The following is a 25,919-nucleotide window of genomic DNA, read 5'->3' as shown; positions in this document are numbered from 1 at the left end:
ACATATGTTGATATTGGATTGGATAAGCTCCAATGTAAATTTGTAAACAAGCAAAAAAAGTAGCTTTGTTAATAGTATGCTGTAGATATTAATTTATTGATGTTATGTTTTCTCATGGTTGGATTAAAAAACATGAAAATTAAAAATACTATTTTGAAACACTGCTTCACATTTGTTTTGTATCCATACATATGACAATACTTGACAGGTAGAGCAATTTTGCCAACACTTGTCAGTAACAACAGTACTGATTTGCTTCTCAACACATACATGCCAACACATTCCTGCCCTGACTGTTGAATGGCACAAAAAATACTTGCCACAGAGTGGCTCCCAAACAAACTGAAATCTGACAATGAACAAAAATGGGGAAAAACTGCACTTTTAATAACCGCCAAGCAACCTTCACCTGCTTGACTCACATGTACAACAAATGAGTTCAACTGTCATTAATAATTCCCTGACAAAAACAGAAACACAAACTGTGCGGAAAAGCACCAGGCATTTCATAGTTCAATGAACTTCAGCACCACTCAAACCAAAGGCCAGAAAGCCAGCCGAGCAGCATACAAACACATGATGCTATTATGAAGGATAAACAAAGGAATGAAAGACAGTTGACTTGCCCCAAAGGTCCATCCTTCAGTGTTCAGAATCCCATGCGTGACCTCTTCTTTTTTGGCTGGGAGGACAGGGACCCTTGGGAGGAGGGTAAGACACGTGGCCTCCTCTGGGAGGAGGAGATGCTGGGCTGCTGAGAGGACGCCAGAGGGAAGGGGGGCTCGCTCTCCTCGCCCGTGTGCTGCTTCTCGTGGGAACTGAACAGGGAGCTCAGGTAGTCCTGCTCCGGGCGTTTCATCCTCCTGGATGGCGTGGGCCTCTGACCGGTCGAAGGGCTGCCGGCTTTCTCCGCTGGCTGGGACGGCAAGGTCATGGACCTGTTCTCCGAGGGGGGTGGGTTTGCCCTCTTGGGCTCGGAGCAGGCGTCCTGGCTGGAGAAGCCAGCAGCCGCGCCGTCCACGTCCGAACAAGCCCCCTGGCTGTCCCCGGCGAGGCTGGCGGCCGACGACCAGCCCGAGAGGCTGTCGAGGTCAGACTGGTAGCTGAGGGAGGAGGTGAAGCTCCCGGAGAGGCCAACGCGGCGGCCGGCCCGGGCCAGCTTCTCCCTCCGCCTCTTCCTCCGGAGGGCCGCCACCTTCTCCTCGCGGTTCATCCCCAGCTTCTCCTCCCACCAGCTCTTCCACTGCCCCTCCCAGGACGCCGTCAGCCGCTGGCTCAGGTCGTCGGGCCACTCCGCCGGTGCCACAGGGTCGGGGAGGGGGGCCAGCGCGGGGGGCGGCAGGCACACAGAGCCGCGGACCAACACCCCTTTCCTCCTCATAGCTCCCCCGAGGTCCCTCCTCAGGTTCCCCAGCAAGTCGTCCCGCGCAGAGTCCTGCAGGGGTCTCCGACTAGAGAGGAACTCCTTGGTTTTTAGGGTCCAGAGGGACTGCCTGTGCTTTGCGCAACGTTCCGGACGGTGGAAAAGAGCCTCCAGCCACCTTTTCCACCTGGACAGGACCTTCTTGCTGGGCGCCGCCAGGCTCGTCACATCTCTGCCGGAGCCCGCGTGCGCAGACAAGGAGGCGGGGTCCTCAGCGACAGGGGACCGGTGCTCGTTTTGTGTCTCTGTGTCCTCACCGTCCCCATCGCTAACGGCCGCCTCCAACTCCCACGAGGCGGTCCCGTTCCCCTTGCTCGCAAACTCAGGTTCCAAGGGTTCTCCGCTACCCTGGTCCACTGAGCGTTTCCCTGAGGTCACCGTGTCCGCGGTGACCTGGTCAGGCTGCGGTGTCAGCATCTGGTAGAATATGTCCCCGGCCTCAGACAGCTGCAGCACAAAGAGGTACTCCTCAGCCCTGCCACTACGTATGGAGGTCACACCTAGGGGGGGGAGACAACGACACGAAAACAGAATGTGTGAAATCACCATGCTAGGACTGTGTTGCCAAATAGTTAATCTGGAGAAAAATTGCACTGAGGGATATTAAGCCTATCCTTCCTATGGACATGACAAAAACATGCCACAATCAAAATGGTGGACGGCTACACAACAAGTGCAGGAGGGGTAGAAATCATACAAAGAGACGAGCTACTGTACCTTGGTGCTCGTTTTATGTGAAACATTTGGTCAAAGAATAGGTGACGTCTTGCAAACTTAGCAAGCTAACGTATTATACACAAAACATCCACACGTCTGACCAGTTGCCCTCTGGGTCACTGCAGAAGGTACTTTTCCCTTAAGTGGCAGTGACTGACAGAATCCTTCTCCAAAAAAGAAACCCCATTACCGCAGCGCAGGTAATAACATGCAATGTTCCGTTTCTTATGAATACCTGGGTTGCTCTTGATCTAGGCTACGACTGTGCTTTATTCTCCTACCGTCATGTGTCTACTTGTGTAGCCCTGCTTTGCTGCACCTACATATGCATGCCATGACTGCTGTATGTTTGTATCTGAAATACCAGTGTGCTTATTTACGTCTGTAGAATGCACGCTTGATAATCTGATGGGCGCTTTCTCTCCCTCAACTGTATCCACAACCTGTCAATCACTACACTGGCAACGAATAGGTTGATTAGGCATACACTGTTATGTAAAACATGGCATAAAACAAATTCCAGATTTTAATTTGGACATACAGCACCATGTAATTCCAACAACAGCACCTAAAGAGTAATAAACAGACATGTTTTGGCCTGTTTTGATCTTGGAGTTTGACCACTTACTGCTACATGAATTTTCCATATCCTTGTACAGAGGGCAAACATAGCCTATACAGAGAGGATCTGAGTTTCAGCTCAATGTTGACACCTTCCCTGTCCTGTAACAGTTATATGCGGTATCCTATGGAAAAGAGTGATGGTGCAACTGACAAACTTCTTCAGTTCACTTCCACCCCACGCCTGTAGCACATCCCAGTGAAGGCCTTACCAGCAGCGGGCATCCTCAGTCTTTCCTGAGCCCTCTGCTGCCTGTGGGGGATGTGGGCTGGGAGGTGGCTCAGGCTGTCTCTGGGGATCAACAGTTTCTGAGGGGGACCCACAGAACAGCAGGCAGTTTCTCCACCACCTATCGACCACAGTCACAGTACATCTCTGGTCATTAACACTGCACGTATGCAGGCGTTTAAGAAAAAGTATACAAAATAATGAAATGATTACTCTGTGTTTACCATCCATTATCAGCCTTTTCTGTGTTTATTTCTACACTACACTGTACCAACATCAAAAGTAACAACAAAACCAGATGCTGTTGAGAGGATTCTAAATTATGCTTTCTGTCACAGCAAAAGCACAGCTGCGTAACCAATTCTCCATTTTTATGAGACGTACAGCACAGAAGCACCGTAGCTGAAATCATTTAAAGTTTTGTGGTTCAGCTTTGACCATGTGACTTAGGTGCACGTGCCAATCACTGTAGAACCAAGGAATGACATTTCTTAAGAGAATTTACTGAAACCATGAAAAACAGAGGCAGCTCTTCTTACATAAATATCTGCTTATAGCTTTATTACAGAATGAATCTTTAATCTCTCCTCTCACTGACCATCTTAAAAATGTTCATCAAATTGCCCATTTTGCTAATTAATGAGCTATGGCTATACTGTAGCTTACTATAGTTAGAAACAAATCAACAACTGCCTTCCCTGTATGTGACAATACTATGCTCCCCATATGGTGAACTTCACGTCCTGCCACCTCTGATGTCAAACACCTCAGTTCAATTTAATCCTGTCCAGGCACACCTGCAAGTAGCCATGTTTGTAAGGTCACTTCTGCTTATGGACACCTATAGTGCTCCAAATCCTGTCAGCTGTCTAGCATTTGATGGCAGGGTATGATTACATCTGGCAGAACTAGACCTGTTTACAGAACTCTGTCATAAAAGGAAGGAACATGGCACAGTGGCATGCAAATATTATAACTTCCCCAAAAACAGAAGTTATTTTAAATGTAAACACTGAATGTGCCAAGCCAGAGATGTACTTCACTTTCGGCCTGACCACTTTTCCCACCGAGCTAGCTAGCTAGCTAACTGCTAGAAACAAGCTAATAAGCTAGCTCTTTATCTCACTAGGTAGCAGTACCACAAAAGGAAGGGTAGAGGAAGGACTGAGCAGTCACACCTAAGGATAGAGCAGTAATGTAACAGACACACAGTGCATCTCTTACTTTAGCTGTTGAGCTGTAGCTAATTGCAGCTGATGGAAACGAGTCAAAACGGAACTAACCTGAGTTTATGACCAAGTTTTGTAATGATTTCATGAGTTAAAACCACTTACGGCAGGTCAAAAGATACACTGACTCCAAAGGTAGATGAAGTGCTCATAAAGTTTGGTACACACACATTCTAAAGGTAATACATTATATATGTGTTATAATAAATATGTATGATACATGAAAATGTATTACAGTATATGTATTATACTACATATGTCCATTAAATATATTTTGCAAATGTTCCCACCATTGATCTTAGTATAGAACATACCAGAATACTGCAGCAGCATCAGCTCCTGGGAGCATTGGGAGCCAAGCAGCACCTTGTTGCTTCTGCCCCGCGCCGAGCCAGGCAGGACTTGGGCGAACATGGGCGGGTCCGCCATCATGTGCTCCCACTTGACCATGGGCAGACAGGGAAACCGCTCATCCATGATGTAACAGGAATGCTGCGCCGAGGAAAAGATGACACCTTGAAAGCTGCTTTTTTGTAATTGGCAGCTGCACGTTAAGCCTGTCTCTGCACTTGCGCAGTAGGGCACAGTGTAGTGAATGCAATCTTCTGACACACATGCCGAATGGAAAACATGGTCATCTCCCTGATGCCAATGGAGCACCTCACAGGTGCCTGCATGGGGCGCAGGGTGATGACTAAACCGTGGCATAGATACTCAACCCTACTCCAGTGAAATGGAGTAGGCTTGAATCTCGGTCACTGTCAGCAGATGACCCCAGCTGGCCTCGAGCCCTGGCTCTGGGGCTAAGCCTGTGCTCATAAAAAGCATCTTAGCCGACTGAGCCACTCGGACGCCAGGCACTATTTCTTCTTGACAACGTGTGAGTCTAAACCGAAACTGGCTTCGGCTGAGTGGCGAAGCTGCATACCTGTGTGGTAACGAGGTGGTGATAATCATGCACGTCATTCAGGTACTTAGTCAAGATCACCCGCTCTCCCCTCTTGCAGTCTGGAGTTTCTCCGATGCGAAACAGAGTGTAGCTGCAATTTTCTGGAGTCTGAGAGAAAAAGACAGAGAGCAAAAAGGTAGTTGGGGTGGCTTCTGGCGAAAGCTGGGGAGTGATTTAAGCAAGAAAGACAGGCTGTTCCATGATAACACTGTTACTGAGTGTTTTAGTATCAGTTACAGGAAAGGCAAAATCCCCAGCCACAGTGGACACTACTGCCAGAAAGAGCACAGTTCATGGTTCTGGGATTGAAGGGGATTTCCCATGAAAAGGAGTTACTCGACAGTAACAAAGAAGTTATACTTTCACTTATTGGCTTCTGGTACATAAGGAGAAGGTCAAAACTTTCCTCAGGCACAGTGGACATGTCATTATGCCTGCTGCTGGTGCTTTTGGATTTATCAAGAGTAACTTCTATGGGCCAGCAGTACTTGTATTTTCTGGGTATGAGAGGACAGAACGGGCAGAGGAATCTCACCCTGGTGTCTGTAAGCTCCACCCCCGTCCTGTCTGCATACTGCATCACTCTCGGGTGGGCGGAGAAGTCGCACCATCGCCACGACGACTGGGCGTTGAAGTACAGGTTCCCCTCCTCCTCACGGAATTTCAGCAAGCTTAAGAATTGACAACAGCGCAAATAGTTTCAAGAAGCCATGCAAGAATGGTACACACCTCAAAACAGCAACAAAAAATACCTCAAGCCCCACCCGTATAAAAATAGCAGGTGTTTCAAGGAACACCATTCAAATGGCAAAACAAAACTGAAAGTTTTCAAAAGAATGATGACGTAGAGGAAAGAATGTACATCTAACATCGCACTCCGTCTCTATGTATTTTTAAATTTCTCACCCCTTTCCCAGTGTCCAGAGATAGGCAGCCCCGTCCTCACTGGTCACCAGCAGCTCTCCCGGTATATGGGGACTAAGGGACACAGAGGAAACTTTAACAAATAAACAGACGATCAGTCAGCACTTTGGGCTAAATATCTGTGTGCATAACGTAGTCATACCAGCACAGCAAAGTACAACAGGTACAAATCTATAACTGTGGATGTGTGACTGTATAAAACATCAGTATTCACAATGTCAACTCTCGAATCGAACGACAGGCATCTTCCCTTCGTAGGCGAATATTATTTGGTTAACGTCACCAGCCGAGGCGCATCCGCAGGAGTGCTCCTGCATGTGCAATTTACTCATGTCCTCTGTACTCTGCCCACTGGTCGTGCGGAGCAGTGCAGAGCTCTTCGCGTTAGGGGCTGTTCAATTACACTTTTAAATAATAAAGCACGTCCTAAGGCTAATACAGTCACAGGCCTTCAAGACTTTACCCCTTCAGGACTGTCACACCGGTTTTGCCTTTCATTGTAACATGAAAGCCATTTGTTTTGCCAAACTGATTGCTGATTGTAAAGAGGTCAACCTAGAGCCCTAGGCAGAATCAGCAAAGCAGCCATTTCCATAAGCTCAAGGCAGTTTAAGACACAGGCTTGTCATTTGGGCACTACAGAGGGCAGTGGCACTGCACTCAGTTCAAAGGCAGTAAGTGAATCAGGATTTTTGCTTACTTCTACCTGTATTATGCTCGCTATGTCAATTCACACAAGTACGTTATAAAGATTATAAAGATACCTGGAGCAAAAAATGGGAGACAGACTTGGTAACGGTGCAATACTTATAATAAAAAATAAGAATAATGAATAAATAAAATACTAGTAAGAATCTATAACTACATTTGTTTAGCAGCAAGGGGTTTGTACTTCAAAAAGTATATATGTATATGTGTATAGGCAATTTATTTAATCTGACAGAAAATTTATCTGTTGTCTTGGAATGGCAAAATTGACTGCTTTGAATTATATTTGTCGGGGTCTGAAAAATGGCATTGAACAAATACTTCATAATCTATACACTCCATTCGCCCTGCTGTGGAGCTTCACTGACGCTTGCATTGTGGAAGGTGATGTCTGCTTCATTCAGGTACGCTGGTACGAGTCTTCCCCAGGCCTAAACAGAAAAAAGCTGCAGCGCTGAGCAAACCCCTCGAGCATGTGCACAGGACAGCCGCCGCGCCTGAACGTGACAGGAGGGGAGGCTGTCGGACGCACCTGACGCTGATGCATGTGGCGACCCGCTGGGTCTGGACCACCTCCAGCAGCAGGGGCTGCTGAGTGTAGCTGGCCATCCATACGCCGCAGAGGTAGTCCGAGCGCACCCCGATGTGAACTGCCATGCAGAGGAACCCCAGAACAGAGCACAAAAAAACAGCCCGGTAGATCACACAAATGTCCACAGGAACATCTAGCCTCCCTAACCAGTCATCTGTGTCTATTCAGCAGACCTTACATATACGTATGGTTACAGGAGCTTACAAGAAACAGTATGAATCTTCCAGCAGATGAGGCGGTAATGACCCAGAAGTTCATAAAATGCCATGTTCTGTTAAGCAAAGGGCAATATATGCTCATACAGGCAGTGAGTGGTTTTTACTGGTTTAGTCTGCACAGTGGATAGCAAAATTCAACAGTGGTCTACAGTAAGACCATTACTCTTGTTGTCTGATGCAGAATGTACTATTCCGAGCTTCTAAGTAGGGAACCATGATTTGGACAGAGAAAATTAAACACTTTAACTTCTTTAATTGCTCGTAAGTGAAAGCTCCTCTGAATCAGACCCCGAATAAAAGCAAACACATTTTCAATTGTGCAAGTACTGCATGAGAGGAATGTACTCTGGCTTACCACACTCCTGCATACTGCCAACACTGATCTGCCGGATCGTCCCATTGAGGATGATGGTGAACGGATCTTCCTTGGAGCTGAGCCGGGGAGGCTTATTCTTGTCGAACTCTAACACCACCTTGTGGAAGTCTGAGGGACTGCAGTGAAGGACTCAAAGGACATTACACTGAATTGTGACTGGGCAGCAGTAAGGCTTTGTGATGAGAAGCAGGGCTCATAGCCCAAAGGTACAATCCCTGGGTGAAGCACTGCAGTTGTACCCTTGGTCAAAGTATCTAAGCTAAAGTGCCACAACAAAAATGTTCACAGGGACATCTAGCCTGCTTAAATGGATAACATAGAAATCACATGCAAGTTGTTCTGAATAAGTCTGCCTGCTAAGCTAAAATATCTGACATGATATATTGTGGCTAATGAATCTATAAATTATAGAACCAACTACACACTATAATAGGCTATGAAATTAGTATGACCATAAGAATCATAGACTCAGCCATATCTGAATGTAATTAATAATGCTCCATGCTTGGCTTTATTCAAATCAGTGTCAATGTGACAGCATCGGGGCTGGCAAGAAAATCAGTGTGTCACTCCCTACTACCGATGCAGGATCAGTTTATCCAGCCCACAATTCTAACTTCCATGACGTAAATCATAAGTCACTGATCCAGAATCAGTACGTGGGGGTAGATCCTGCCTACATCATTGATGGGCAATATCAGTCCTGGAGGGCTAGAGTCCCTCAGATTTTGGGACTGACGTCAAATTTACTCTGTATAACTCAGTCCGCTAACTTCCTATTAAAAAATACATGAATTAATCAGAAGACAGAGCAAAGCAAAAAACAGAACACACCCTGTAGACCTAAAAAACCAGAGCTGCCCAGCTCTGGTCATAGCCCTCTCTGAGGAAGTAGAGTACGGATGGCAGGCGAGACACAGGAAGAAGGATACTGAGGGAGCTGAGGGAAGCTTCTCCGGGATACACGAGACAGCCCCCATGTGAGATGTCTGACACTTCGAGGGGAAAGTAACCTAGAGCACCCCCGGTGGCCACCTCGTTGAACTGCTCACGTTCCTTCTGCGTGACCAACTCCTCGTGCAGGAGCTCGGCCAAAAGCGTGGGAGGAATGTCGTGGATGACACTGTCGAACAGGTGACTATAGAGCCTGGCCTCCTTTCCAACATATGTAACAGGGCACCTGGGGGGGGGGGGGGGTCTGGGTATTATTTTCAATTCCTGTTCATCTGTTAAGGGTTCATTTTATCATTTACATTTACTAAGTATGCTTAGGGGGAAGGCAAGTAAAAGCTCAACGTTTAAACACTAGCCATTTAAAACAAGTTTGCTAGCAATATAACTTTCATCTTCAAATCCCATATGAAAATATACTTGCTTTTTATATTTCACACCACTTAAGAAATGCTTCATCCTGCCCATCTTGACAGTATTCTCCCTTTTGGGTCCCTAAAAAAGGAAACACAGTGCAGTGACTAGACCACATCAGTATCACCAGTCTGAAAATCCATGAAGGGCAGTGAAAATTCACCCACTTTCAGACTCTGCTGGCCAAAGTAAAAATGCTCTCTTAGAAGACTGCTCATTGTACCGAAGGCATCCTGAGAATTTTCCAAGTAGAAGTTCTGCATCTATGGGAAAAAAAGAGAAGAATATTTCTTCAGGGTTACTTAACATTTAAATGTAAACTAAATACACTTATTAAATAAAGAGCTACAATGAACCTTGTGTCTGTCACTGAATTATGACCCAAGGATTGTGAATTCCAAACTCCTGTGCAACCCTGTTTGTGAGGCCTTGAGTATAAGTCACTGACCAAACTGTTCAAGGTGGATGAAAGAAATCCTCCAAAAACACACATGAATCCCTATGAACAGGAAACTCTGGCAGCACTCTCTACCTGAGTCTGTGGCAACCAGAATGAGTGTGCAGCTTGATTATCTTACATGATCCTATTTAAAAATGACTGCACTGGAAATAAAGAATGCACTTATTTAAAAAGCAAGCAAACAGACATTGAGGCTTGTTTGTATCTTTAGTCGGTCAGTTTTAACATCTCAGCATAATCAGAAAATTAATAAAGCATGACACTAGGTACAAATATAATACTTAAACATTTTAAAGCTTGGTGTTGAAGAGAATTTACATGTTCAGGGAAGTCCATTGCTGCTGAGGGATGACCTGGGAAGATCCTGACAGCTAGAAATGAAAGACAAGAAGCCAAATAAAAATCACAGCTATGTTTATCGAGTGCGCATGTGTGTGTCCAACAGTAGACCCCTGAATGTGTACTTTTTGGTCAGGGGTTAAAAGTCCCTGTGTGAAACCTTTGAATATTTATTTGTTCCTCAACACAGATTCCAGCACAAAATGAAGACAACCGCCAAGAAAATAACAACTGTAATAATCATCATGTTACCTTTATTAGGTGGCAAGAAAGGTGCTACAGTCGGTTCGACTGGTCTCCATGTCTCTCCCTTCACTTTGTGCTGCGCTTCAAACTTCAAATCTGCCAACTGACCAGGAGCGTGCTATAACAACAACAAAAAGACGAGTTGCACTGTAAGGGTCATACTAGACTAAAACACGCAAAGTGGATCACACGATAAACATTGCAGATCAGCTTTAAAATAAAAACAACTCATATATATGAGATACATGAGGCGAAGTGGACTTAGGCTGCACATTTGGCACACATGCTCTCAATGTACACACGACAGACACATGAACAGCAGTCATTAGAGACATATTAAGGGTTCTACACTAAGCCAGGAAACATGCTGACAGTGTTACATTTCAAATGTTTCAGCTGAATACAGACTCAACCATGGACAATGTTTGGCCAAATTCTATATGGCAAAGTTATTTTAAAGTCTGTTCAATGTCGGGCAGTTATCGAATGCATCAATCCTTCAATGCAACCACTTTTAAGAACCATGAATGGATTAAAAAACTATATACATAACATTAATTTAATCCCTGTATTCACCCCGTCAGTTACCCAGACAGAGGTAAAAATGAATATTCACCTTTAAGAACGCTACAGAATAGCTATATTATAATCTTGCGTGCATTTCTGTTATAGTATGTGGAACGACCGAGTAATTGGAACTGTAAACGGGCTCCTCTAATATTCATCCCGTTAAGTTTTTTGTACACAGTAAGCCTTTTAATTTCTAACTGACCAGTTTGATAAAAATACAGTTATTTTTATTCACCTCGCTAGCTTCACATATAATTTAATTCAATTAGCAAGTTTGAAAACTGGTATACACTTGCCCTATTACATAATTTGTGTTTTAAGTTTCGAATTAACTGGCTCTAATATCCAACGACATGTTTCTGCCGTTAGCTTGCAGCTTGCAAGCAAGTCAGTTGCGCTCTGCACACAACGTGTTAGTTGCGGGACGTCCGTTAATATATGTTAAAGTGTGTATGCTTTGGGGGTTGCTGCATCCAGTGTCAGGCCACAAACAATGAGCCTATTGCAACCACTGCAAATTGCCAACGTACCTGCCCTGCATCAACGCAAATCAAATGACGGAGATCGGTTATTGGGCAAAACAGCGCTGTCAAACTATGTCCACAGGTTGAAATTTTGTCTTACAAATGTCAGTCTCTTACTGCTCATCACATGAAATTCACTATGCGGGTTTTACTAATGATACTACGAGAGATTGTCCGTTGTCCGATATGACCAAGCTGAGCAGAGCATCAGTTAAAGACAGGCACTCAGTGTAAACTACATTCTTAACTTTCACCACGTGTTGCAATTTCAGGTATTACAAATGCGCTAGCATATGTTGAACGTGGTGGACTCATGTTAAGTATAAGAGCACATCCACCCTGACTCCTGCCTCCCTTTGGTCCATGGAACTCTTGGTCATCCCAGCCAAGCCATCCATGCATCACAGCATTAAAGCTTGCCTCAAATATTCTCAAACCTTCTAAGGTTGCAAGAAACCTGGGCGTCATGATTGATGACCAATTGTCCTTCTCGGACCATGTTGCCCCAGTCTCTCGATCGTGCCGCTTTGCACAATACAATATCCGCAAAATCCGGCCCTACCTGACTCAATATGCTACCCAGCTTCTGGTACAGGCCATGGTTATCTCCCGCCTCGACTACTGCAATGCCCTCCTAGCTAGCCTCCCAGCATGTGTGGTGAAACAACTACAAATGGTCCAGAACGCGGCGGCGCGTCTGGTTTTCGATCAGCCCAAGAGGGCCCATGTCACCCCATTGCTCACTGAGCTCCATTGGCTACCCGTATCAAATTCAAGTCTCTCATGCTTGCCTACACAGTGACCTCTGGGTCTGCTCCGACATACCTGAGCTCAATCATGCAGGCTTACTCTCATTCTCGGCCGTTACGTTCCTCCCAGGAATACCGTCTAGCATTGCCATCCCTGCACACAAGTCAATCTCAGTCCAGATTATTCTCATATGTAGTTCCCCGCTGGTGGAACAAACTACCTTACGATATCAGAGCAGGGGCGTCCCTCTCCATCTTCAAGAACCTCTTGAAGACCCAGCTCTTCCGAGAGCACCTCCTCTCCTAACACTTCTAACACCTCTAACACAATTCCATCTCCGCGCACTTTCTGCCTGGCACTTCTTTCTCCTGTCACTACTTGTTTGCCTCCTCTGCCTGTCTATCCTTGTGTTTTCATCTCGTTTACCTCTGTGACTTTAGCTGAGTTTAGTTGTTTAGGTTGCACTTAAAGCTTACTCCAAGGTCTCCTACACTACCGTAGCTTGCTTGCTGTTCCTCACTTGTAAATCGTTTTGGATAAAAGCGTCTGCCAAATGTCCTAAATGTAATGTAATGTAAATGGAAAAAGAACTGTAATTCGCCAAAAACAACACTTTGCTCTTTTCTCCCATGGCCTGAACTAATCCATCACACCCTCGGAACAGAGACACCATATACATGCATGAAAGTACTGTTCTGAGGCAAAACTTGCATAACAATTGAATTATTTCGCTTGAAACATTGCCAACCTAAGCCCTGCACAAACTGGTGCATGACACTTACATTAGCTTGTGGGCTAAATAACTTTCGTCCGGGGCGCTTTGATTGGTTGACTTGCGATGTACGTCATTTCAAATTTCAGTCTGCTACCCAGCTACGATGGGACGGAACGCTTGCTCTCACGGGAGCCGCATCATTGTAACTCGCTAGGGGACGTTAGCCACATTGACTAGCTTTGTAGAGTTATCCCGATATTACTCAAAAACTTACACCAGCAATCGAAAGCAGAACTAGCCAATTTTGATACAGCTAGGTATAACAAACCGGTACACTTAATACTGAATATGCGCAATAGCAATGCAAAACTCACCTCAGACAGACAGTGGTTGACTTCAAGCACCTGGCCGTACTGTCCCCAGCCTCCTACGTCGATTGCGGCTTTGGCATTCGGAGGTCCAGTGTTGTAAAAACTGGGAAAGAGCTGGTGCGGGAATTTATTCCAATCCATGTTCGTTATGCTAGCAACTGAGAGCTCGGCCTATATTTCACAGGACACGTCCGGGCATGTCTTCTTATGGCCGTGCACCTCCCAACATCGGAAAAAAAACAGCTTGTTAGCTGCTAAGAAGCACCTCCTTGACCCCCCTTCACCGTTGACTACAATTTTAAGACATTACATAGCATTGTGCTTGTTTCTAGCCGCATGCCACAGTCTGTTTTATGTTATAGCGTACTTCGAAACCCAACTGCCTACTGGAACTTGGATCACACGTGTGCGACTCCAACGTGCCTCTTTTCCACAGACAGCTTCCCAGGCGCATATTTTGAAAACACTGCGCATGGGCAAAAGTAAGCCAATCACAAGAGTGTACGTAAGAGCGTCAGGGTTGCATAGCTATACCCGTCCCATAGCTTCCTGGTGTCTGCACTGGCATTTGATCCATGTTTATTTCGTTTGGACGTGCATCAAGTGTACAGCACACAGTACTGCAGAACTCAGTCGTTCGAAATAATATATTGTTATTTTCTACCGGAGAAACTATCATTCAGCTTGGCCTATATGTGACATAACCATACATTTAGTTGCTTTCAAACAAGTACACAATGATGGTTTTTTACGAAATGTGCATGCGTGGTTTATGTTTGTAATCCAGTCCCTCCCAGACGATGGATCCATTGTTTATGCTAGTTTTCCCTCCGTCTGGCTCAATCATTTAGAAAGTTTGATTTAGTCGTTCATTGAATGATGATATGAATTTCACGCGTTTTACCGGCTATCCTTCGAAATTAGGTTTTGTTTTTTTGTGCAACGCAACAAATAGAATAAGGGCATTCCCCGAGGTTTTTTTTTTTATCATTTATTTCCTTCATGACGTGTTTACTTATGAGTAAACAAAAATACTCTCATTTTAAGCGCAAGCCAGGGTTCAGTTCTAGCTGTTTCATCAGTCGATGAAAATCAAATCAAAGGTATATGTTGTCCACAATGGGCGACTTGGATGATCTCCTTTGTGACCTGCACACTTCTGTTGGTTGTAGTCAGGAGCAGTGCTTTGGATGCAACTTCAGTGGGTACAATGTTTAGCTACATTATGTGACCATAACTATTTTGTAATTGAATGTGCAACTTCCTCTTTAGAGAAAATGGTTTAGGCAAATGTGCTTGACTAGATGTTGCACCATCTCCTTTTGTGGCTGCTGATGGTGTTAAATGTGTGAATAATTATAACAGATTGCATTACTATACCACTGCTCAAGGGTGTCTTTACAGTAAAGTGGTGGTGGGGGCTAACTCCAGAGAATGTCAGACCGTGTTCTTGCAGTCTATATCCCTAAACTCAAAAGTGCATTACAGCCCACGTAAAACAGTGCACACTGTGAAAGAGTTACATTTCTGTTGAATGACTCTTTGGGAGACAGTTTTGTCTCTTGTACCCTCTCTCGAGATGGGACAATAAAAAGATATAAAAAAAAACAAGAACAAAAACACAGTGCTCATGAAAAACAGGTCATTTTAATCTGAAAATGTTCACTTTTCTCATAAACTGATGGGGATTCACATAGATTGTCTCAGTCTGACATAATTATCAGAGGGGATATTTTGATTCTAGTATTTATTCATTTCAGGGTGGACAAATCTTCAAAAAATTGTAATGTATAGTAGGCCAATGTAGCACTGGTAATGTAGGTAGCATTCAGCATGTAGCAACTGAGGTCTGTTTACAAATATACAGGCTGGGAGTTTTGTATAAATATGACTATTGTTACCAGAAATGGCCTGTATTTCATATCTTGTTATGTTGTAAAATATTAAACCCAGAAAAAAACATAAAATATTATACATGTAACTACACTAACATGCATTCATAAAGCATTGTATGTACATATTGTGAGGCAACAGAAAGTGAAACCAAGGAATAGCTTGCTTAGTGGTAACTAGCTTTTACTATTGAACATAAACAGGCTAGCATGTACTATGAGAAGAATGTAACCAAAGCTGTTCTTTGCTATGCAAACTAGTCATTGGTTCAAATAGGCCAATCGCTGACTAGCTGAACACTTCAGATGAACTCATCAGCAGTTCATGTAGCATCAGATGAACTCATTCAGCAGTTAATGGTCCCAGGTACTTTTCTCCCATTTCTTCTGCAAATGACTGTTCAGTCTGAATGTAATAATCCATATAAAAACTAGAAAGCAAACACATGCAAGACTAATTTCTATATTGAGAACAAGGTTTTTTAAGGTACAACCCACAATGCCTGGAGCGTGGTCTGTCATTACATATCATTCCCATGAAAAACAGGGACTCTAACAGGAATTATATCTGAATCCTCACAGAACAGCAATGAGAGAGAACATGACATAAGTAAAAAAGTCATGTCTGCTTGCCAGATAGGAAGAAATGACTTGTGAGCATTCAGTTGATCAAATCCCATTACATTATACTACATCACATCATTTGGTAGACGCTCTTACCCGACTTCCAAATAAGTGCATCACAATGCTAAGAGTAGTTATCAAAAAGTACTACAAGAGGTCAGTAAGATACTGAGTTAAGTGCTAAACTAGCGTAGAGTGCTTTTTTTTTTTAAATGGGGTAGATAGGATGGATAGAAATAGATAGACTAGAGACACAGCTTGAAAAGATGAGTTTTCAGTTTTCTCTTGAAGGCGCCCAGGGAGTGTGTTGTACGAATCTCGGCAGGAAGCTCATTCCGCCAGTGTGGAGCCAGTACTGAGAAGAGGCGGGTCCGAGAGATGTTGCCCTTGTATTTCGGGACACAGGGGTGACCTGAGGTAGCAGAGCACCGCAATCTTGCTGGTTTGTAGGCCTTGATAATGTCCTGTATGTATTCGGGGGGCTGATCAATTAAGTCCCTTAAAGGTTAGTAGCAAGGTCTAGACTCAAAGAGAGTTAGTCAATAAAAGAGAGTTGGTCAATAAAATACAATCCATCCACACCCTTCTTTGGATTGAGATGCTGACAGCTGGGCTGTATGCTAAAAGTGGGTAAAACTGTATTGATCCTGATTTCATCATTTGACACTCCTTACCATAAAGACTCAATTTCTTCATGTTTATGATACTTAAAAACTTTTCTTAGAGAACTTTCAAACATTCTTCATGCTGTGTTGTAAAAAAAACACAACTTACCCTGATGACTACTGAAAAAGGAGAAACAGAACTGCTCTTTAAAATAAGAGTTTGGAAGTCTTGTACCTGTGGTCGGTTGGCATTTGCTTATTTGAACAACCTGAATAATCAATTCTGCCAGACTATGGCCACTAGAGGGCGTCATGTTGATATGAATCTACAGCACGCTTTGTTAATGTGCATAGCCTACTAATTACCAAGCAAAACAGACACATATTTACTTGTTTCTGACAATAGTAATAGATTCTATTGTTCCATTACAGGCACAATTAAAATACAAAGACAAATTTTAAAGTTGGAAAGTATACTTAAATATATTGTCACACTGACTCACAGTCAACACTTGTAGTTGTATTCTGTACGTATAAGTGAAACTTGTTTCTTCTACATTAAAACCTATATAACAGGAGTTTTACATTTGTAGTTTATGCGCTGGAAATGGTCTTACATCAAGACAAATGTCTCCGGCAGTCTTCGCGGTTTCTCAGTGCACCATGCAAATAATGCATCCGATTTGATTATGAATTAGATGACACCTCTCGGCCTTACCTGACCGGTCACGTGTTAACCCTTTATCGACGGAAGGGAATTTCATTTTGCACTTACAGTGCTGGAGATTTAGGCGTTCGCGTTCATTTGACTTTAGGTCGTCTGTGATTGGAAAGGATCGCGCTACTTCAAACACCAACCCGCCGGACCAGTTCTTCAAGTTTCTGTGTGCAGGTAGCCATTACGCAGGTAAAGGGAGTGAACAAAAAAAGCCAAGCACTTCTTTGTGACAGGGAAACGAGCTAACATGGAGTAGAAGCTGGAAACTGGGAAACAAACTATATTTAACGGAAAGGAAGAGAATCTGGAAGTGCAGAAATTTTGTAAGTATTTTCTCTTACTCTTCGATGACTTGTAAAAATGCATCTGTAATCGTATTATCATCACAGAGGGAGGTACTGGCACCTAGGCACAAAGTAGTTTCTCGTGTCTAAGGTGTGTAAGTGCGTGTTAATGATAATCTTGGTAAATTCTTTGAACTTTAAGTATGTTCGCTACATACGATAATGTGTTCGCAAGACTTCTGTCGTGGACTAATTTTGAACTGACTCCGCCTCGCCCATAATTGTTTTTACTCGTTATAAGCCTACTCATCGCGCTTGGAAACGTGTGTCGTTAGCTATGAATGCCATAGATCACATTTCATCAAACAAACATCAAAAGCATCCTTAAAATTCAGAAATATAATGTGCTACTTTCTGATAGCCTACTATCGGGATGCGAGAACAGTCTTTAGTCCCTCAGCTCTTGTTTTGGACACACCTGTTTTGGATGAGAAATATATTTAAGTAGGCTATTTTTTCAATCAGACTGTTACTCTCATGGAGTGATGTCAGTATATTACATGGTATGTGTAATAGTCTGCAAATGTAATCTTTAGAGTATGGTCTATCAATTTTAAATCACACAACACAGTTTTTTCGTGACAATGAAATGTTGGTTCGTTTTTTTCCTTTCAACAAGTTTGAATTTTCCACGTTTCAAACTGCTTTCAGGTGAAATGCCTCTGGTGGGTTTTTACGTATCCGCGCTTCTTGTGTTTCTTGCATGCATGCCTAATATTTGCACTTAAAAGAGAAGATATTTGTACTCTTTCAGTATCAACACCAGTTTCTTTTTAATAATACTATTCACGACAGTCTTCTTAGTCTCTTTTCTTAAATCGTTCCCACCTTTGAATTCACACAGTTTATTTGTAAATATTATTACTGCTCCTTTCGTGAATAATTTACGTAGCTGCATTTCTGCTTTTCACACGGTTGTCATTAATATTGTAGTGGATGACGAAACAGAATTGGCTGACAGAAAGTGTCAAACGTGATAATTATCCCCAATGCGGATAGTCTCGCGTTTTTACGTTGAGGGTTTTAATGTAAGTGCACTTGGGGTTTGGTGTCAGTCAGGTGAGATGTCATTAGAAACTGGGAGGCGGACTATTATAGAATGTGGACGTACCAGACTTTAATTTCTAAATGATTGCATTCTCATGGACCACATCTAAAAATAACCATTAACATGTTTTCAATTAAGATATCAGAACCCCCGCCCCGATCCCCCCCCCCCCCCCCCCCAAAGGGAAAAAAATACGCCACTTAATTCTCTTTTAGTGGAGTGGTGGCAGGTCAGTTGTTTTTGCTCTTGGTTTCCAAAAAATGGGTAATTCATGTTTTCCCTAATGGCCTCTGTGTAAACAACACATTTGCATTTTTGGACATGGCTTGAGTTGTGTGCTGAGGAAAGTGACATGCTTGTTTGCATGAAATGATATGTTTGCACTTTAACTTGACACATGTAAGTAGGGTGACCGTACGTCCTCCTTTTCCCCGATATGTCCTCGTTTAGAGACGCATGTTTTAGGTCCCAAAATGAAGACATGTCCGGGAAAAAGAGGACATATATGGTCACCCTACATGTAAGAGAACTTTTACTCCAATGGCTGAGATGAACGTCTAGGAGTCTGTTTCAAGCATTAGTGAAGAAATAGTTTTTTATTTGGTTCAAGGGTGTAGTAAAGGATGTTTTATAAGTTTTATATTTTGGGTTTGCATTAGCGTGATGATATTTGACAAATGTTTTGCATACATACACTGAACAGATGCTGCCTGTATAAGTTGACACCCTTTTGCCAGGAGTTTGTTGGAACAGATGCAAGGTTATATATTTAAAATGCATTTTTGCATGTATGTAGGGGACACAATCCATTATAGGTCCGGTCAGTTTGGGCAGATACATATTGCAGCTATAGTACTTAATTTTGGATTGTGACGCCAGTTAGAAAGCTGCACAGATATGACAAAACGTTGGCTTCCACTGAGAATTTCTCTTTTGTCTCTCCTTGCGCAGAGAAGACTGAGTCCCACACACATGTTAACAGGCACATAATGATGTCCTTGCCTTTGCCATCCAACTAACAACTAACAATGTGATACTCTCCGTAGGAGAAAAGCTGAGCGGCATGTGGGTGGGGAATCTTAGGCCATGCAGAGTGACGAAACTTTGTGGGAGTTTCGTCTTGGGCTTGAAGGACGGGTCCTGACATGATCCCTTTGCCAACCCCAGTATTTGTCATGCAGATTGGTAGATACTCCAGCCTTTCTGTCATCTCCCGGGGCAATTCACTGGGATTCCCGTGCCTGAGTGAGGCTGTGTCTCAGGGGCAGGCTGAACTAACACAACAAATGGACCCCCCAGCGTCCCATTTCATCATCAATATAGGCCCATCCTACAACGGGTAAATGGTTCCATCCTCCATGTATCCACAGGATGTTTTAGACATGATTCGAAGCCTTTAGCAAATCAATTAAACAGGGACAGATCACTGTGCTGAATAGGCGTCTGTGTCGCCCTTCGACCTCAGCTTTTGCGTCTTGTAGATTTTGCGATAAAATGTCGCTACAGGCTTAAAGTTGATTCTCATGTTGTTATTGCTATTGGAATGTATCCTTCACATTTAAATGCCAGAACCCCTCAGTCATGCAGTCCACAGGTCCAGCCCCCAAGATCCACCCCTCCAGTGTAGAACCCACAAGAACAATGTATTTTACAGAGACATGGCCCGGTGTGGGAAGGGTATCACTGTACAGCTGAATGAATATTACCAACACCTTGAGAATGGAGTGAATGTTTAATGTTTGCAGTAATGTACTAATGTGGTAATGTCAACACTATCCCTTAAACTGTAGAATTGAATCTCATTTTTGTGTGATCTGGGTGGAACTGAACTCAAGTACAGTGTTAAGAGGAGAGAAAAAACACATCTACATACAAATGCCACAACTGGGACAGAAGGCCACTTCTGAAAGCATGAGTGGGACATATTCAAGGCTTGCATGTGACACACTCAGTACAGTGTAGAGCCCGTGGAACGACACCTGTCAAGGAGGTGGTCAGATGTCATGTTTTCAGTGCTTTGTGTCACAGGCTAGATTAGCTTGCCCACCAGTCATAAACGAGCAGTTTGGACTTGCACTATGTCTCTTTCTTTTGTTTACATTAAGTCTCTTTCATTTTACCAAATGGGTTAAATGGCAGTAATAACCAGTTACATCAGCTGTGACAATATTTATTATTTGCAGTTAAACAGCACTTTGTCGTGTTGTGCTTTGTGAGAATATGGATTCTTTTGGGTAGACATGACCCACCACTCTGTGGTCTGAAGAACAGGTTTAGACAGAGATAGAAACAATGTACAGAAAGTAAGATCTGTATGCTGAAAACACAGCTTTAATGTAGCAAGCCTTGCATAGATCATGGAAGTAGTACCAAACCAACAGAAAAGATCTGATGTGTTGATGTGTGTGACAATAGACTATAATGATTGTAATTGGCTGAGGTGTATAGAGTGAAAGCAAATGTGTCTCTGAGTCTTGACGCTACAAACCTTTTCGGAGCCAAAGGTGGGGTGAACCAGATCTAATTTACCCCCTCGAAACTGCCTATGTTTTTCTTGCATGTTGCAACTTCAGTACGGTGTGTAGAGTGGCATCCATGCCAAGTGCACCCACGGTAGATCCACCCTGGTGTAGCAACACCTGAGCTGCAACTGGTTACGTTTCTGGTTTGATCCAGTCAACGTTAACATTTTTTGGATCATAAAAACAACCATCATGCTTATGTTCATAAACATATAGCTAGGTAGTAGCAGACTGATAGCAATGCAAACAGGAGATACTTGGTCAATACCAGAGTTCGCATAAAACTGTACAGACTATATAGATTTTAAAATTAGCTAGCTATCACTAATTTAATGCTGGGGAATGCTGTCATTGTTGGCAAATGAAATGGCCAGCTTTGAACACGGACTGCGGGGCTCAGCTTGCTTTCAAAGCAAATGCATTCCCAACCAAACTGCCCAGGACCACTTGTTTTCTTGCATTGTCTGTGTGAGCCGCAAACCACATAGGCTTCCAAAGATAATTACTTGCTAAGATTCAGCATGTGGAATTGGTAAGAAAACAACCAGGACAATTACCAGCGAGTGGTGACATGTCAACCGGTTGTCAACCAACTTCTCAAACGTCTTGCTGGCGTGTGAGGGACATGACAGGCATATAGTCATGACCCCTTACCACCTGAGTGAAACTAGTGCCTAGTGCACCTAAGATGTTTGGATAGTGTTGAGTGCCATTGAGGGCACCAGCACCATTAGGACTTATCTTAGGCATCTTAGGCTGCCTGGTTATTTGAGTCATTCTCACGGGGCTAATTATCTTGTGGCCCCCATGGCTACAGTTTCCCCAAGATTTTTTTCCTTCCATCATTGTACATACTGTTTAGTTTTTTCTAAAACTCACAGCGCTTGGAAGGAATTTAGAGGGATATCTGAAGGAATGGCAGCCTCCCTCCCATATCTCCAAGATATAGGTCATACAGATAGAATGCCACGCATACATTATTATGCTTAGTAAGAGTGATTTCATTGTTTGGAAAAATGTCCTAAATCATATCATGTAGTAGACATTCGGGGTTAGTGGTTAATACTTGACGATTCTAATGCCTGTTATATAAAGCCTTTCCCTTGCATTTGTATTCAAATAAACATGGTGAGCAGAGACCGTGCATATAGGCATAGCTGCTACTAAGGGATACATTTATTCATTGTTGAAAAAAATACATAAATATATGTGTGTGTGTATGTATATATATATGTATATATATATATATATGTATATATATATATATATATATATATATATATATATATATATATATATATATATATATATATATATATATAAATGGGCATGTACTTGTGATCAATGATAGGTCATGCCCATCTTTCAAATTTTCATTTTCCATGTGTGTCAGTGGCCATGATGAATGGAAAAATACATGCTACATGTTTTACCCTTTTACTGCCTTGCCGGTACAGCAAAATGTATGAAAACAGGAATACACTGGTAGGGAAAAATCAATGTCTTTTAGAGGACTAACAGAAGAGAAAACCACTTCATTTCTTAAAAGTCACTAAAGTAAAAAATGATGGTCATGGAGGAACAGTTAAGTCTAAGTTTAATTTGGCATATAGACAGTGTTATTATATTTAGGGTTAGGGTTTTCACTTGGGGAATACATCCCCTTAGAACCATATTTTTAGGATATTAGTTTGTGCCTCCTCTGGTCCATGAAGTATGTGGTGGTCATAGCTCTTATTTGTGTCTGGAGGTAGCTGGCTGGTCTGTCTCGCTGTTGTGGAAATACTGGCAAATGTCACCGCATGTTTTACAGTTAAACTTTAAAGCCATCACAAACAGTCCTCATTCTATGCGGGTAAACGGAATGTTTTAGAGTTGTATACACACTTATGGTCAAATTGAAAAGCCATTAACACACTAGGTATGTGTTAGCGGAAGTATCATACCATTAATTACTGGTTAGGAGTTTAACTCTTCTTAGTCATCGTTACATTGGGATATTTTAGTGAAGCAGCATTCCTGACCTCTCATCCTTTTCCCACAGATCGTCATTGATGGAAAGTGAATGCATTAATTAACCTAATCCAATTAGGAGCAGCCAGCCAATGGTGTGTGTGTGTGTGTGTGTGTGTGTGTGTGGGTGTGTGGGTGTGTGTGTGTGGAAAGAAAGACATTGCACTGATTGCTTTTCTTCAGCTTCCCTGTGTAGAATTAGATACCCTGTCTCCTGGAAGACATGGCAGCCTCCACACCCTGCTCCGTGTCCAGTTTCGTCTTTGACTCTACATCTTTAATTAATGGGGGATAACATTCCATTAGGCACTTTGGCCGCAATGGCTGAAGAGCGGAGCAGGAGCCAGCGATCGCTGACCCCCCTCGGTTCTGCGGGCCCCGGGGGTGTCAGGTTCCAGAGCCACGTTGAGTGGCGCCGTGACCATGTCCAGTTTGCAGCCGCTGCTGACGGAGCGATGTCACTCTATAACCCGTGGCATGGCTTCGTTTCTTCCTCATGGGAGAGACACTGACAGAGCTGTTAATGGATCGCTGCCACCACTTCCTGTTCGCAGATCCTGTTCTCCCGGCTCCGCTCCCTCTGAACTCTTCTCGGAGTGTGTTCGGTTTTGAATCTGTCTCCACACCCCTGCTACAGCTGCCTAAACACACGGGATATATTTATCTGTAGATTTGTCAGGAGTCCGTTCTGCGATTTGTGACACTGTGTGATGCAAGACGTCACATCATCTGTTCCAAAGGGGAGTGCCCACGCTGTTTACTTTATTCATCCTGGATCAGAAACCCTTGCATATGCAGGCATGGAGAACATAAAGGCTTGTCCTCAATGATCAAATTTTGTTCTTTGCTCTTTTTCCTGGGGTCTGGGAATAATTTTCCAGTTTTTCCCCTAATGGCCAGGGTGTTCTGTTTTTTTTATCCCTCTGGAAAATGCACTGTGCTACATGTATAGAGCATTGTGATTCTTGTTTGTGAAAATGCACTATAGCAAATTGATTGATTGATTGATTGAGGTATTTCAAGCCCTCAGGCCTTAAGCTTTTTGACTTGGAACCCATGTGTGATTCGCAAAGGAAGGGGCCATTGAACTCCTTTAGGACTTTGCACTTACCAGTATGATTACAGTGAATGGTAATAAATATGAAGCTTGTCTTGGGATACCAACAAATGCCAGGAGTGGTAACTCCATGTGCCATATAGAGTATTAATCTCAAACTCATTTGTCCTGCTTTAGTTCTAAGTGTTGCATGTGTTTTATAGTATTCATGCTAACCAGTCATTACTGGGGGAACAATGCGAAGAATGCGAACAGACTACCAGCCCCCGGGGTCTGAGGGTAGACCATGCCCTGGGGCACCGCAGCTCGCATGTTCCGGGCTGTGCCCTGGAAGCACTGCCTCGAAGGCAGCTGTAAGGTCTGCTGACGTGAAAGGCCGAGTTACCCTCCAAAAGCAGGTCACTTGTAGATTGGAATCTGTGTACAGTGACATCAGGGAAAAGTTAGAAATGTTGTCTGCCATGTCTGCTGATGTTTGCCAAATATGGTACGACAGTGTGTGAGACAACGCTACCAGTCTTGCCGCAGAAAAAATACCAGAGCTTCATACACATGATACTATTAACATAATCATATGATGTATGTAATATAAATGTAGGGAACATCAGTTGTGACTGGCTGGGACAAGTGGTGCTCTGGTCACTGAATGGAGTGATTAGGTATTCATTAGTGTTAAGGTCTATTTGTATAACTGAATAAAGAGCATGGCTTTTTTGTCTCCACTGAAGGAGTTTGAGTTCAGTTTGAGGCCCAGTGCTCGCCACCTTCCCAGCCACACTGCCAGCTGATTGGTTTGAAACAGGATCGAACACTTGATATTCAGAAGAAATCACCATGGAACCCATTCCCAGTAGTTCTCTGTCCTGATACTGCCATCTCTTTTTACTCACCCCTCTCTGTGAATTTGTATCCAGTCAAAACAAATGAAAAAAATATATTTACTGCCCACTATCACTATACTGCCTGATTGGTGCATGTATGCAGAGGGCGGAGGCTCTTGTATCTTAGGTCTACCCCCTTGCCTCTGTGCAGTCTTAGGTTTTGGTCCCATTGTTAAGTCATTCTAATCTGATATGCGGGCTGCTTCACAATGACCTCTGTGGCTACACTTGGGCGACCACCACCCAAAAAGACAAAAGACACAGGTGTTTTGCTTTTTGGCAAAGTGAGTCCTTAGAGCTCCCCCTAATTTGCACCCCACAACTAAGCATTGCTGCTGTCCAGGCCAAGAGGGCTGCAATCTAGCTTGTTTAACAGTGTTCCCTAAACAGCTACACTCTGAGAATTGGGGAGGGAAGCATGGTTGGTTCAATCAGTATGATATTTGTTGACTTGAGGTGGCACAGAACAGCACGTTGATGGTGAATGCAATTACTCTGCATGTAAACACTGTGATCTTCAGAGCAGATGTCTGAGTTTACCTCGTTTTGGCAACAGCCAGCTCAACTCAGCAGCTACCATGCTATAGCAATCTGCGTGCTTCATCTGCGGGAACGGACATGGGTGACCTTCTCGGTTGAAAGGCGTCTCCTCCAGGTTGTGCTTGATTTGGTAAAGAAAATCCAATTCATGGGATTTTACTAAGGGCACTTTCCATAAGGTGGACAAAAACAAATTCTCTTCCTGATCTGTCAAGGGCAAGGACAAGATTTGAATTGTCTGATTTGTGAAGGGAACAGACAAAAAAGAGTCAAATTTATCACTATCTAACATAATAGACAAGGGGCCTGTATGCTTATGACATTTAAATTACTCAGTAACATTGTCTTA

At 43.4% G+C, this 25,919-nt stretch overlaps 2 protein-coding genes across 2 annotated transcripts in view; one reads left to right on the top strand and one right to left on the bottom strand.

The window, feature by feature from the left end:
• Positions 1-45: 45 nt before the first annotated feature.
• Positions 46-13,746, bottom strand: taf1c (TATA-box binding protein associated factor, RNA polymerase I subunit C). Its single transcript, XM_036529161.1, has 14 exons — positions 13,330-13,746; positions 10,403-10,514; positions 10,130-10,182; positions 9,519-9,614; positions 9,362-9,432; positions 8,919-9,166; positions 7,966-8,094; positions 7,333-7,450; positions 6,075-6,146; positions 5,704-5,839; positions 5,148-5,276; positions 4,534-4,711; positions 2,974-3,111; positions 46-1,923 (listed from the first exon to the last, which is right to left on the bottom strand). Exons 1-14 carry the CDS (start codon positions 13,465-13,467, stop codon positions 650-652), a joined length of 2,892 nt encoding a protein of 963 aa, XP_036385054.1. The 5' UTR covers positions 13,468-13,746; the 3' UTR covers positions 46-649.
• A 3,604-nt stretch (positions 13,747-17,350) lies between these two features.
• Positions 17,351-25,919, top strand: part of atp8b1 (ATPase phospholipid transporting 8B1) — a 34,941-nt gene continuing 26,372 nt past the window's right edge. The window contains exon 1 of the mRNA XM_036529885.1: positions 17,351-17,488. The gene's annotated coding sequence lies outside the window, so the exon portion shown is untranslated. The remainder of the gene's footprint in view (positions 17,489-25,919) is intronic.

This window comes from Megalops cyprinoides, chromosome 5 (assembly GCF_013368585.1).
Source record: "Megalops cyprinoides isolate fMegCyp1 chromosome 5, fMegCyp1.pri, whole genome shotgun sequence".
Classification (NCBI taxonomy): Eukaryota; Metazoa; Chordata; class Actinopteri; order Elopiformes; family Megalopidae; genus Megalops; species Megalops cyprinoides.
The sequence above is the reverse complement of the archived record's forward strand: the minus strand, read 5'-3'. Positions and strand labels throughout refer to the sequence as shown.